The sequence below is a fragment of the Vulpes lagopus genome, chromosome 4, assembly GCF_018345385.1.
Source record: "Vulpes lagopus strain Blue_001 chromosome 4, ASM1834538v1, whole genome shotgun sequence".
Taxonomy (NCBI): domain Eukaryota; kingdom Metazoa; phylum Chordata; class Mammalia; order Carnivora; family Canidae; genus Vulpes; species Vulpes lagopus.
Window position 1 is genome coordinate 45,222,322 of NC_054827.1, and position 13,308 is coordinate 45,235,629.

The 13,308-nt window shown below is 49.5% G+C and overlaps 1 protein-coding gene across 2 annotated transcripts in view; it reads right to left on the reverse strand.

Moving 5' to 3' along the window:
* ZNF282 (zinc finger protein 282) overlaps window positions 1–6,254 on the reverse strand; it is a 28,788-nt gene extending 22,534 nt beyond the window's left edge. The window contains exons 1-2 of one of the 2 annotated variants that reach the window (XM_041752973.1): window positions 5,902–6,254; window positions 3,495–3,914 (exon numbers count right to left, since the gene is read on the reverse strand). In XM_041752973.1, coding sequence (XP_041608907.1) covers window positions 3,495–3,914; window positions 5,902–6,066 — 585 coding nt within the window. In that variant the 5' untranslated portion in view covers window positions 6,067–6,254. The remainder of the gene's footprint in view (window positions 1–3,494; window positions 3,915–5,901) is intronic. The other variant, XM_041752975.1, reaches the window with a different exon arrangement.
* Between the last annotated feature and the right edge of the window lie 7,054 nt (window positions 6,255–13,308).

Sequence of the window (13,308 nt, forward strand, 5' to 3'; positions counted from 1 at the left end):
CTCAGAATTCCTAATGCCTGATCCTGTGCATGGGACACAAAGAAGTGCCACGTGAGGACACAGCACTGAATTAAAACTTGCAGTCCAGGGATCCCTGGGCGGCACAGCGGTTTGGCGCCTGCCTTTGGTCCAGGGAGCGATCCTGGAGACCTGGGATCGAATCCCATGTCAGGCTCCCGGTGCATGGAGCCTGCTTCTCCCTCTGCCTGTGTCTCTGCCTCTCTCTCTCTCTCTCTCTCTCTCTGTGTGTGTGACTATCATAAATAAATAAAAATAAAAAAATATAATAATAAAAAACATGCAGCACCGATAGGAGGAGAGGGCAGCATGTAAGGAGATGCTGATTGGGCCAGAGAACCAATATGCCAAACCATACCAAACAGGAATCTCTGTGGCTGCAGTGGGAGGGGAGGTTCTAGGGAGGAACCAGACCACTATTACAAGTCAATTCTATGAGGCCTCAATAAATCACCACCAAACAACTCTACTGGCCAAGTCACTGGCAGATAAAGAGACCTAGAAGATCTGGTCCCTCATGTGGAAGCGTGAGCTCTCCAGCTAGACAGTCACTCGGCAAATACTTTTTGGATACTAGCTAAAAGTCAGTACTGAGGGACACCTGGGTGGCTCAGCGGTTGGGCGTCTGCCTTCAGCTCAGGTTGTGATCCCAGGTCCCGGGACTGAGTCCCACATCAGGCTCTCTACAGGGAGCCTGCGTCTCTGCCTCTCTCTGTCTCTCATGAATAATAAATAATAAAATCTTAAAAAAAAAAAAAAGTCAGTATTGACTAATCAAGTCAAGTATTTCTGCTTGGCTCAGTGGTGAGCCAAGCAGAAATTACATTCTGGTCAGGGAAAACCAACCAAGAAGACAAAACAAGAAGCAAATATTTAAGGTGCCCGATGGCACAGTGCCTTAGAGAAAATGAGAGCAGGGACGGGGAAAAGAGTGTGTTGGGATTGGGGGACGTGGTTCTTTTGTGGTGAGCGGCCATGGAAGGGCAGACCCCTAATGGAAGTGATGGGGAGGGAGCCTGGCAGGTACCCAGGGAGAGAGCTTAACAGTGAAGGGAAGTCCCTGAGGTGAGACTGTGGCTGGAAAGGAGTGCATGAAAGGGGCAGAGGGGAGATGAGGTCAGAAAGAGTGGGCTGCAGATGAGGTCCCTAACGGAATAGGGGCATTTATGCTGCATGGGGTGGGAAGCCCTTTGGGGATTTTAAGCAGAGGTTAACTGATTTATATTTTTAAAGGACTGCTCTCTGGCTGCTCTGTTGAGAATACACTGTATAGGGTGAGGGACAAGGACAGAAAAAAGGAGACCAGGCAAGAGGCCACGGCAATAGAGGTGAGGTGATGGTGGCTCTCATCAGATGATGGTGGGAGCGGTGTAGGTAGAAAGGAGTGGTCAGACTATGGACAGGATCTTGAAGAAAACTCAGTGTTTCCTAATATATTGGAAGGAGGGTTGAGAAAGAGAAGAAGCAAACATAACCCCAAAGGTTCAGCTGGAGCAACTGGAAGGGTAGAGCTGTCTTCACAGAGACGAGGATGGAGAAGAACAGGTTTCAGGCAGAAGATGGGAGATCAATTTGGTAGTGTTAAACCTAAGATATTTACTGAATCCTGCTGCAGTAGCAGGTGAGCATGTGAATCTGGCATTCAAGAAGGGAATCTGGGCAAGAGAGAGAGAGTGGGCGGGGGAGACTGCTTTGGGAGCTGACAGCACATGGGCTGCATTTAAACTTGGTGCCTGAATGAAATCAGGAGGGAGCAAGTGTAGAGGATGAACCGAAGGTCAACACCCAGTGCTGGACCACTCCAAACCTAAGAGGTGAAACCAGTGAAGAAGATGGAGCAGGAGCTACTCACAGAGAGGTAACCTGGATCACACAGAAAGGTATTTCAAAGAGGGCGTGGCCACCTGCCTACAATGCCACCTGCAGGGCAGAGAGGATGAAGGCAGAACTAAGTGTGGACACCATGAGGACTCTGGTGAGACTAACAGGATGGAAAGGTGGGAACAAAAGCTTGATTGGCAGAAGTATCCAGGACAATGATCCAATCACCAATTTACTGGAATACTGAGAATAGGGGCACAAGTTCAATGAGACGATGGACACAAGGGCAGAATCCCGACAGCCAGAACGCCACGAGGACGCATGGCCTAGCTTCTTCTATAGACAGATTTCAAGGAGAAAGTGAAAGAAATGGAGGAGGAACCAAGAAATTCCACAAGACCTAAAACATATATCACCTTCTTAAAGTTCTGATTCAAACAAACTAACAGAAAACAAACTAAAACGTGTTTGGAAGAAAAGAACATTTGAACACTGACTGGCTACTTGAGTAGGCTACGGCTTTTTTGTGGTGATAGTGACACCAAAGTTTCACTTCAGAAAAAGGGTCTTTACCTTTTAGACCTATGCGCTGAAATATTACCAAAAAGAAATAAAGAAAAAAAGACTGATGTCTGGGGTTGGCTTCAAAATAAAAGGGGAGAGGGATGCCTGAGTGGCTCAGTGGCTGAGCGTCTGCCTTCGGCTCAGGGTGTGATCCCAGGGTCCTGGGATCAAGTCCTGCATCGGGCTCCCTGCATGGAGCCTGCTTCTCTTCCCTCTGCCTATGTCTCTGCCCCTCTCTCTGTGAATAAATAATTAAAATCTTTAAAATAAAATAAATAAGTAAGTAAGTAAGTAAAATGGGATGTGGGTGGGGCCTTAGGGGAAACAAGACTAGCCGAGAGCCGACAGCTGTTGCAGCTAGATGATGGGCACATGATGGTCCATCACACTGTTCTACCTACTTGTGTGTTTGGGTTTTCTACAATAAAAAGGTTAAAAAGGAGAGGGAGGGAAGGAACTGGAGACAGCAACTATGACGTGTTTAAGGAAATCTGCTCTAAAGAGGAGCAGAGAGATGAGGCACTTGCTGGAAGAGGCAGAGCCTAGGGAGGTTTTCATCACAGAGATGGGTGATGTTCTAGAACACCTAGACCGATCGGTAGGGGGAAGAGTTGATGACACACAGAAGAAGAGAAGGCCAGGGTGAGCTGGGGGGGTCAGTGAAGGGTGAACTGGCGAGGCCGCAGGAATCGGGAAGGCAGCGTTGGGTGGATGTAGCAGCTGCACGAGTGCTTCTCACAGTGATGTCCATGTTCTCAGTGGATCACAAGGTTGTGTCATCAATGGACACTGTAGTGTTGATGATCCGGGGCTGGGGACTGGGGAATGGGGGCAGGTGCAGTAGAGGGAATGGAAGGGTGAAATGGAGCATGAATTCTGAGGTATAAGAAAGGCCCGCAGAGGCAATGGTCACAAATTTCTAGCAATTCCAGTTAGCATGGTTTGCCTCGACTGCATTCAGATGAGAGAGAGAAAGAGACGCTGAAATCCTGCAAGATGGAGAGAGAGTTTTCTGGCCAAATGAAATCAAGAGTTTTGTTCACATGTGCTGGTTCTCAATTCTACCCCTGTCCCTTGGGACCGCCACGTACCTTAGGGACTTCCCCTTTGCTGCCCGGTGGCAGCCGCAGCACCCAGAAGTTCCTATTCCTCAGCAGGTTCTCCATGTTCTCCAGCCGCCTCTGCAGCAGCCCATATTCCTGCAGCAGGGTCCCCAGCACGGCCCACTTGCTCTCCATGTGGTTCCCGAATTCCACGGCAGTCTTCTCGCAGTCCGCCAGCTTCTTCTCGGCTGTCCCTGTCCGCCCCTCCAGATTTAGCAGCTGGCTGGCCTGGGCATCCACCTTCCTCTCCACGGCCTGAATGGCAGCCACCACGGTCCAGAGTGAGATCTCTGCCGTAGGCAGCTGGGGCTCTCTCATCATGCGGTCAGGGAAGACAGGTGCCCTATCCGGAAAGGGCGGGAACTGAAAAGGCATCGGTCGCCGGGCATCCATGTCCCACTCTTGAGCCTGTGTGCAGAGGGAGAAAGTGACAGCCTGGGATGAGACCCTGTGTGAGAGGGGAGGGGGTTCTGAGGTCAGGGAACAACTAATCGGATGCCACAGATTCTTGCTCTCCTGCCATGCTCCCACGGCACCGGGCTCTGGTGTTCATTTCTGTTCCCAATAAGAGCCTAAGGAGCCACTGGCCAACCTTCCCATTTCCCGCCTGCAGGCGTCAAAATGGTCACTCATTTGCCCACCTGACCTTTTGCAGGTCTACAATGTCACATACCACTTTCACAGAACAGCCACTTTCTTCAGGGGCTAGACTCGATGATCAAATATCTCTAGAGTTGCCTAGTGCCTTCTGTTTCAAAGTAAGAATTCTCTTGTAAGTCATCTGACCCTAATCTTCCCTGCAATCTCTAAGCAGGTTAGGGCAAGAATGATTATCTCTGCTTTAAAGATGATGGAATTGAGGCACAGAGACGTGGCTAGTCATTCTACAGCTCCTGGTTTCACTGGCAACTGGAGCAGCCCTAAGTGCTGCTACTAACAAAAACACAGTGCAGGTAAATGCTGCTGCCACCATACCTGGCAGAGCCGTGACCAAGGGAGACCCCAGAGAACCTGAGTGAGCAGATGAGCAGCCTTTCTTCCATATACAAGTCCTTATTCCTATGTTCTAAAATGAAAACAGGTTGGCAGGGACAGGCCTGCCAACTGCCCTAACTCAGGGCAGCTGTGACAGCCACAGAGAAACACTCCACAGCTCCCAGGAAATCACTCTGCTCCGCAACATGGGGTCAAGGGGAGCAGGGCGCTGGGTGCCAGACCTGTTAAGTGAAGAGGTGATGTTTCTTCCATCGAAGCCATCCATCTGAGCTCATAGAGGCTTCACTCCTCCCCACCCACAGAAGTTTACAGAGCTGACACTGGAAGTTAAGAGCACCACTGGGCCCAATAGACTTTTGTAAGGTTTGGAGATGTAAGGCTGAAAAATGATCTCACACAACACAGCACAGCAACTCCTGGCTAACTTCTCAGAGCCAGGGTGAGCAGCAGGCCGAGGGCAGGGGGGGTGGGGCTGCTTCTGCGGGTCAGCCCCCGGCCCCACTCTCGGCCCCACTCTCCCGGGAGCGCTACTCAGGTCTCCTCCGCACCACCTCGGCCCTTCACACAGTACACAACCCCAAAGCACCGGCTCTCAAACTCGTGCACACTGGGATTCTCAGGGAGCTTCAAGAGCTGACTGGTGTCTACTCTCGACCCAGAGACGCCGATTGCACGGGTTGGGGACCAAGTGGAGCATCAGGAGTCTTAAACGCTGCTCGGGTGACTCCAAAGTGCAGCCAAGTTTGCCACCGGCTGAAAAGAAGGCAAAGTCACCTCTCAATGGCCCCTTTCCTCCGTCACAGCCGGTGCACGGGAAAAGTGAATCACTCGTTATACTCCGCGAGAGACGGCAATACGACACCGAAAAAAATCTTCTTGTCAAAGTGGCTACGGCGTCAAGCTGACGGGGTGCCCCGCTGCGTCCCCGGGGCGCGCACACCGCGGGCCGGGGCACGAGGGCCGCGGACGGGAGCCCGGGCCGGGGTAGGCGCGGCGGTCGCCGCTCCGCTGGGTCCCTGCCCCCTCCCCGCGGGGCCTGCTCCGGGCGCCCGCACCGGGCCCGGCCCGCACGCGGCCTCGGGGCCTGCTGCTCGGCGGCGCGCGCGGGCCGGGCCTGCTCGGAGGACGCCGGGGGGCGCGGGACTCGCGGCCGGGCCTGCTCGGGGCCGCTGCGCCCCGCCGGCCGCGCCAGTCCGTCCGCGCCCCGGCCCACCCGCCCCCCGGGCCTGAGCTCCGGCGCCCGCGCGCCCAGGGCCCTCCGGCCGCGAGGCGCCCCCGCCCCGCTCCCCTCGGCGCCCCGCGCCCGCACCCCGCGCCCGCACCCCGGGTCCCGCAGCCCCGCGCCCCGCCCCCACGGCCAGGCGGCGCGGCCATGGCGCTGGGCGGGGGCTGCACCCACCTGCATGGGCGGCATTCCCTCGGCCATTTCCCCGCGCAGCGCCGGCTCCTGGTGGCAGACCTCCTCCGGGGGCAGAGCCTGGGCCCAGCTCCAGCTCCCGCCGTCCAGCCCCAGGCCCTGGATGCCCAGCTGCTGAGGCTGCGGCCGTGTTGACACAAACTGCATCCTGGGAGTCCTGTTCCCCGCTCGGGCCGGCCAGGGAGAAGAAGAACGTTTTCCAGGCGCCTTCCCCCTCGCCGGGGCCGGACAGCTCCATCTACAGCCCGTAGGAGCAAACAGTCCCCTTCGGCGGCGCCCCCGCCCCTGCGCAGCCAGCTCGCCAGCCAATGGCCTCCGAGCTCCTGCCCGCCCGCCGGGACCGGCGGGGGCCACTTTGCGGCCCGGGCCACGCCCCCCGCCCCGCCGAGGGTTCCTGGGAGGAGACGCTCGGCGGACCCTCGGTGTGGGATGGCCTGCCCTGAAGTCCCGAACAATGCCAGCTTCTGGTTTCTGCTAATCCTGCAAATATGTATTGGGCATCCCAAGGGAAAATGGGGCCTGACCTTTTTGGAAATTTTGCGAGATTAATAATTGTGTCCGCAGACTCCATCTTCTGGCCTTTGCCCTTCCCTCATGGCAGGCTCTACCTCCCACTCTCCCTCCCCAGTCCACATTTACCAGGACCAATTCCAGGCCTTTGCGTTGGTCTGGATGATGCAGAAGTGATCTGGGCTAATGTGTCAGAAGAGGGCCAAGCTCTTCCTCCCAGGTCAGGACACCGCACTTTAACAACAGCCTCTTCCAAAACCTTTAAACATAATGTCAACATTACTTTGAAACATCAAGCCAGGTCAGAGGAGGAATCAGGGGAAGGCCCAGGTAGGCAGATAGAGAAGACAGGATGAGGATGGGAAATTTACTTATTCCACAGATATTTACTGAGCTACCATGTGCCAGATACTGCTTAGGCGGAGGGTGGGCTTTGCAGCTGGATATACCTGCGTTTAAGTTCCAAAAATCACAGCTCTCTAGCTATGAGCAATTTAACTTCTCTGAGCTTCCCTCAGTCTCTTCAAATAGAGATGAAGCAAATAATGTGTGCTCCACAGTTGTAAAGTCAAATGAGATCAGTACTTAGCACATAGTAGGCACCCAACAAAGATAACTCTTACAATTATCCTTAAATTATCCTATAATTATCCTTTTGTCTTCCTAAATAACTAGTTCCTATCTTCTTAAGACAGGGATCTCCAGAACTACTTACTCTCCTGTGTAGAGGCAGTCTTGCCACAGAATTATCCCAGACTGGTACCCTTTTGTCCCACTGCACTTAGTAAAATAAAGGGCATTATCGGCCCAAGTGACACATGTGCTTAGAGCATCATATTCAGAACAATTACCAAGTGCTTTCTCTGTTAGCTACCCTTTCCAGGTACAGAGTGAGTATCTGTGGACCAGCCTATCCTCCAGGAGCTTACAGGCTAGTGAAGATAATGTTCCTGGAAGTCTGTGATCTCTTTCCCTCCATTCCCTGGCCGCAAGCTGCCTCTTGATTGTAAATATGTCCACTGTTGTTAGAGGAACCAGACAAGCAGAGTCTGGAAAGCCACAGGTAAACACATTTCCACTAGTGAGACATATTTCAGAGCACATATTCTGACCCACCAATCATTGATCATCAGGCCTCCTGGGTGGCTCAGTGGTTGAGCATCTGCCTTGGGCTCAGGGCATGATCCTGGGGTCCCAGGATGGAATCCCGTTGGGCTCCCTGTGGGGAGCCTGCTTTTTCCTCTGCCTATGTCTCTGCCTCTCTTTCTGTGTCTCTCAAGAGAAAATAAAATCTAAAAAAAAAAAAAAAAAGAAAGCGGTTATCTTCCTGCCTTCCTAAAGGTGGGAAAGCGAGGCTGGGTTAGTCCCAAAGGTTTAAGCCATCTTTTCAGTAAAAACAGTTAAAACTACTTCCCTTAAGCATTAGACTAGTTACAATAACTGGCTTACACAATAAGTGACCATCATAGTACATCCACGTCATGTTTCTCCTTCACAGAGGGTAGATTTTCACAAAGCCAGCCACACTTTAGACCCTTGCAGCTGGGGTGGCTGCCCAGGGCCAAAAGTACAGTTCACTGCCCACTGTCATGATATGCGCAAAGCGACTCCATTCAAACAGAATTTAAATGCACAGGTTTCATTGTACTAGTGTTGTTTCCTAATGGCCATGCTTAGCCACCATAGGCCACAAAAACCTGGTAGTGGCTACAGCAGGGGGGAAGTGAAGGAGGGGCTCAGGGAGGGGATCCTCCCAGAAGACAAACAATAAGGGTGTGAGGAGGGGGCTGCTGTAGCAGCACTGGCCATGGACCCTCTGATGGGTACTCTAGGGACCGATGGGCCGACAGGGCTGGGAGCTCTGCTGGGGAGGGAGAGATCCTGTATTGGGAGAGCTGTTTGGTCACTAGGCTCGCACCTCTGAATCATTGGGTTAACTGTGAGGCAGTTATCTAAGTTACTGAGGAGCAGAGTGAGCAGCTGGGTAATGTGGATTCTAAAATGCCAAGCATGGGGCAGCCCTGGTGGCGCAGCGGTTTAGCGCCGCCTGCAGCCCAGGGTGTGATCCTAGAGACCTGGGATCGAGTCCCATGTCAGGCTCCCTGCGTGGAGCCTGCTTCTCCCTCTGCCTGTGTCTCTGCCTCTCTCTTCTCTGTGTATCTCATGAATAAATAAATAAAGTATTTAAAAAAATAAAATGTCAAGTATCGTTATTAATAAGCATCTCTTGAAAGAGAAGGACCCAGGACTGGCCCCACGGTCCCTTGGGTGGGAGCTGTTTTCATCTCCTCTCTAGGAATTCTATAGCTACTGTTCTGGACAGGGTATGATAGATGCCGAACTGGAAGATGTGGGAGAGGCCAAAGGAGAGGAGATGCATGTGCCGTGATGGTTAATTTTAAGCCTCACCTGAATGGGGCCAAGGAATGACCAGATAGCTGGTAAAAAACCTTTTTCTGGTTGTGCCTGTGAGGGTGTTTCCGGAAGAAATTAGCATTTGAATCAGTAGGCTGATTTGAGAGGATGCCCTTACAAATGTGCGTGAGCACCATCCAATCCCTTGAGGGTCTGAAGAGAAAAGTGGAGGAGGGGCAGATTAGCTCTTTCTTTGGGCTGGGACATATATCTTCTCCTATCCTCATATGTTGACTGTCCTGGTTCTTGGGCATTTGGACTGAGAATGAATTCCACCACTGGGCTTTCCTGGTTTTCCAGCTTGCAGATGGCAGATCACGGTTCTTCTTCTTCTTCTTCTTCTTCTTCTCTTCTTTCTTCTTCTTCTCTTCTTCTTTTTCTTCTTTTTTAACATTTTATTATTTATTCATGAGAGATACAGGCAGAGGGAGAAGCAGGTCTCATGCAGAGAGCCTGATGTGGGACTCGATACCTGGACTCCAGGATCATGCCCTGGGCCAAAGGCAGGTGCTAAACCGTTGAGCCATCCAGGCATCCCAGATCATAGAACTTCTTGACCTCCACAATTACAGAAGTTGATTCCTAGAATAAGCCTCTTTTCACATATCTCTCTATATCCTTTCAGGTCTGTTTCTCTGGAGAATCCCAATACATGTTTCCACCATTTCCAAGACATTGGTGGTTCTCCTGTGTGCTCCATGCCCCTTCAACAACTACCAGCTTTATTTGAGGAAGGAAACCTCCAGATTCCCTCAGCTAAGGTAACAGGGTAATCAGATTTGCACTTTTATCTTGGGGTCTCCCCACGCCCAATTCAACAAGCAGGCTTAAGGACGACAAAATAATCCATGGGAAGGAGAAAGGTGAGCACCCGCAGCTCCCCTCACCCACAGACAGGTCGGTGGTTACAACTTCCTGTCTTCACTTGAGGATCTAGCTATGCCAGCATCCAAAGGAAGGGGAACCTGTAGGTGTCCAAATCACTGGTCACCTAAGTGTGACAAATCAGAGGTGGAGCTCATGGAGGAGAGCACACCATGTGAAAGAGGCAGAAAGTGGGATGCTTGAGTGGCTCAGTTAAGTGCCTGCCTTTCAGCCCAGGGCCTGATCCTGGAGTCCTTGGATCAATTCCCACATCAGGCTTCCTGCATGGAGCCTGCTTCTCCCTCTGCCTCTCTCTCTGTGTCTCATGAATAAAATAAATAAATAATCTTTAAAAAAAAAAAAGGCAGAAAGTGTTGCTGTGGGGATCACAGAAAAATATTTTCTAGCACCCAGTTTTAAGGTCGGCTGCCTCCTGTTTTCAGCATGTTTGCCTTTTCCAATCTACCTTTTGCCATTTTCATTCAAGCTTAAGCATGCACACACACACTTTCCCTCTTTTTCACTTACTTCTGAAAGATTCCTGCTTTTCGGAAAGTTTAGAGAAAATGCTTTTTCCCCTCCTTTCTCAGCCTACTTCAAATAGGCATTTATTTCATCACCTTCTTTACAAGTCTTGACACAGTAGACAGTGAAGTTGGTTGGCTTTTCTTCAGTACTTAATGACTGTGTGCTACTTTGCTCAGTCTTAATAAACATGTAATTGCTTGGGTGACTAAGTGAGTTAGCTACTCAACAGTTCAACTGCAACAGGTACCTACCTAGGGTTTAGAAAACCTGTAGATGCAGAAGACAGGTTTTGTGTCAGGAATTAACAATTGCAGTATGTTTCCTTGAATCTTCTCAGTGGGGTGTCCCTTTCATTTTTAAATGTGGATTTGATTACTAAAAATGGTCAAAATTCATTCCAAATGAAGTCCAGAGTGCATACAGAATAATACTGGTTTTTCTAAATGCAACAAATAGGGTGTGAAACCACCTGTTATGTTAAATCCGAGCTGGTAATGACATCACCATGGTCCCTTTTCATTCTTCAGCAAATGCTAGCGTCATAGCAGAAGTCTGGGTACAAGACAGGCACCCATCAGGTTCCCATCTGCGCTCATCTAGGATCCTGCCCATGTTTCATATACCAGGTCTCTGGACGGAGCCTGCAGTGGGCACAGCTGAAGTGAATGCTGCTTTTCCCACAGCCTCTAGAGGTCCTAACCTACAGGGATCAGTCAATTTTTCCAACAATTCTCATAGCCTTATTTCCTACTAAATTATGACGTCCCCCATTATGGATTCATCTGCACTTTATTAATCTGCAGTCCACAGTACCTAGCTCCACTAAAGCAGGCTCACTGGTCATTTCCAGTCCAATAATTCACTTTCTCATTCTATGATCTTCTATTTTTTTTTTTTTATAAAGATTTTATTTATGAGAGACAGAGAGAGAGAGGCAGAGACAGAAGCAGGCTCCATGCAAGGAGCCCCATGTGGGACTCGATCCTGGGACTCTGGGATCACTCCCTGGGCCAAAGGCAGACGCTAAACCACTGAGCCACCCAGGGATCCCTCATTCTATGATCTTCTAAACTTGCAGGTACATGGGGGAACTTCAAAAAACAAAACACCCAGGCTCCACCCCGCAAATTAGATCATGCCATTTATGCCTGGCATAAATATTTCTTTCAAGTACCCGAAGTTATTCTAATGTCCAGCCAAGAAGAAACCAGTGTAATAGTCTCCCTCCACATGTGCTTGTCTCAGCTCACAGAATCACCATGTGGAGATGAATGTCCTGAATTATTATTTAGTGGCTAATAAATACAGGATTGATTTAATTATTGTTCCCTGGTTACTCAGTGAGGTTGGCTTGCAGATCCTGTTTTTCTGACACAATTTTTTTAAACTTTAATTCAAAGCCAATAACTGACATATTTTTTTTTCTTTCCTATTTTCTGGTTGCTGAACCCAATATCTCCAGTAATGTACTTGCCTTCCTAACTTGTTATAATTCCTCATGTACATAAAACTGGTTATCCTGTATAAATTGCTGGTAGAAGTCAACGCATTAAATAGGTCGACCTGACACTTACTGCAGCAAACTTTGTCTTCAGCCTCTGCTCACACATACTGTTGTCCCACTGCTCCCCAAATGCAATCTCAGGCTAGCTTCTCCCCAGCACAGGCAAGCCAACCGCAAGCGAAGAAATGACTACCGCCCAGTCTTGAATGAAGAGAAGCACCAACAACATCCAGGAAATTGTTTAACTAGTCAACAAGTAATTCTGCATCTACTATGTCAACACTTTCTTAGGCCTGAAATGTTTCAAAGCACTTCTGAAGACCTTCCCTTGTCTGAGTATCCAACATCTATGTAAAGTTGGTAAAGTGGGTATTATCCTCATACTAGGATAGAGAAAACCAGGGCAAGATTAAAACTCTGGCCTCCTGACTTCCTTTCCAAGAACTTTTCCATTCCAATAATTCTTATTCTTATAAAAGCATTATAAATGCTGTATAAAAATATTTTACATTATAAACACTTGGAGGGAAAAATAACCACACTGAATGACCTGAGTACCCTAAAACCATCATTACTGTTTTGGTATGTCTTTTTATTTTCCTAGGTTTAAAAAAAATGCAATCAAATGCCTACTGTTTATTTAAAATTTTATAGTTTTGCTAGAACTTTGTCAGTTTGTATGGCTTTGGAGTAATTATATGGTTAGAATGAGATTCTAAGAACGCATACCTCTCGGAGGTGTTTGTTCTGCTGTGTCAAAGCAGTCTCTCAATAGGGCAGAATGTAGGGAGAAACCAGACAAGGAAAACAGGACCCATATGAAAAATTCTGTGGTCTTGGACTTGGAAGGGAGTTTATATTACCATTGTGTTCTGACTGAATTAGGAAAGTGAGATCTGCACAAATTAAGTGGCTTACTCCTTATCAAGTAGGTAGACAGTGTTTAGCTAGGACCAGACTCCAGTTTCTCACCCCTACCCAGGTGGTCTTACCCCTAGTAACTTCCCTATCCTAGTAGTACTAGAAGTGCAGGACTGTGCCACCATTTGCCATTCCCAAGTAAATCTACCAGGCCCACAGACTCTGGTGTTGGGAACACAGGATCTTTCCTCTTGAGTACAGCTGACAGAATCTAGATGAGCATGTAATCAAGGGCAGCCAATCCAAGGGTTGGCTGGAAACTTGCATGGCCTGGTATGGGAAGAGGAGCTGAGCCAGATCCCACACTTCAGAATCTGAAGGGCAAAAAGAATCAGAGCCACATGGTGTCACGGTACACAGAAACTTATGGGAGCCAAAAGGTACAGAAAAGATAGAATATGCGAACAGGTTAAATGGAAGCAAAAGATGGCAGGCAAAAAGCTGAGACATCAATCATGTGCTTCCATAGAACAGCGCAGGTTTGACCCTCCATTTCTGGTTGGTCCTGTACACCTTTCTTGGTAGTTGCTGTACTGATGCCTTTGGTGTGTCAGGCTCCGTGCTAAGACTCTCACACTGGCTTCCTTTCCCTCTGAGCCTGAACACCTCTGAAACACAGATATCATTCTATTTTACAGATAAGGAAA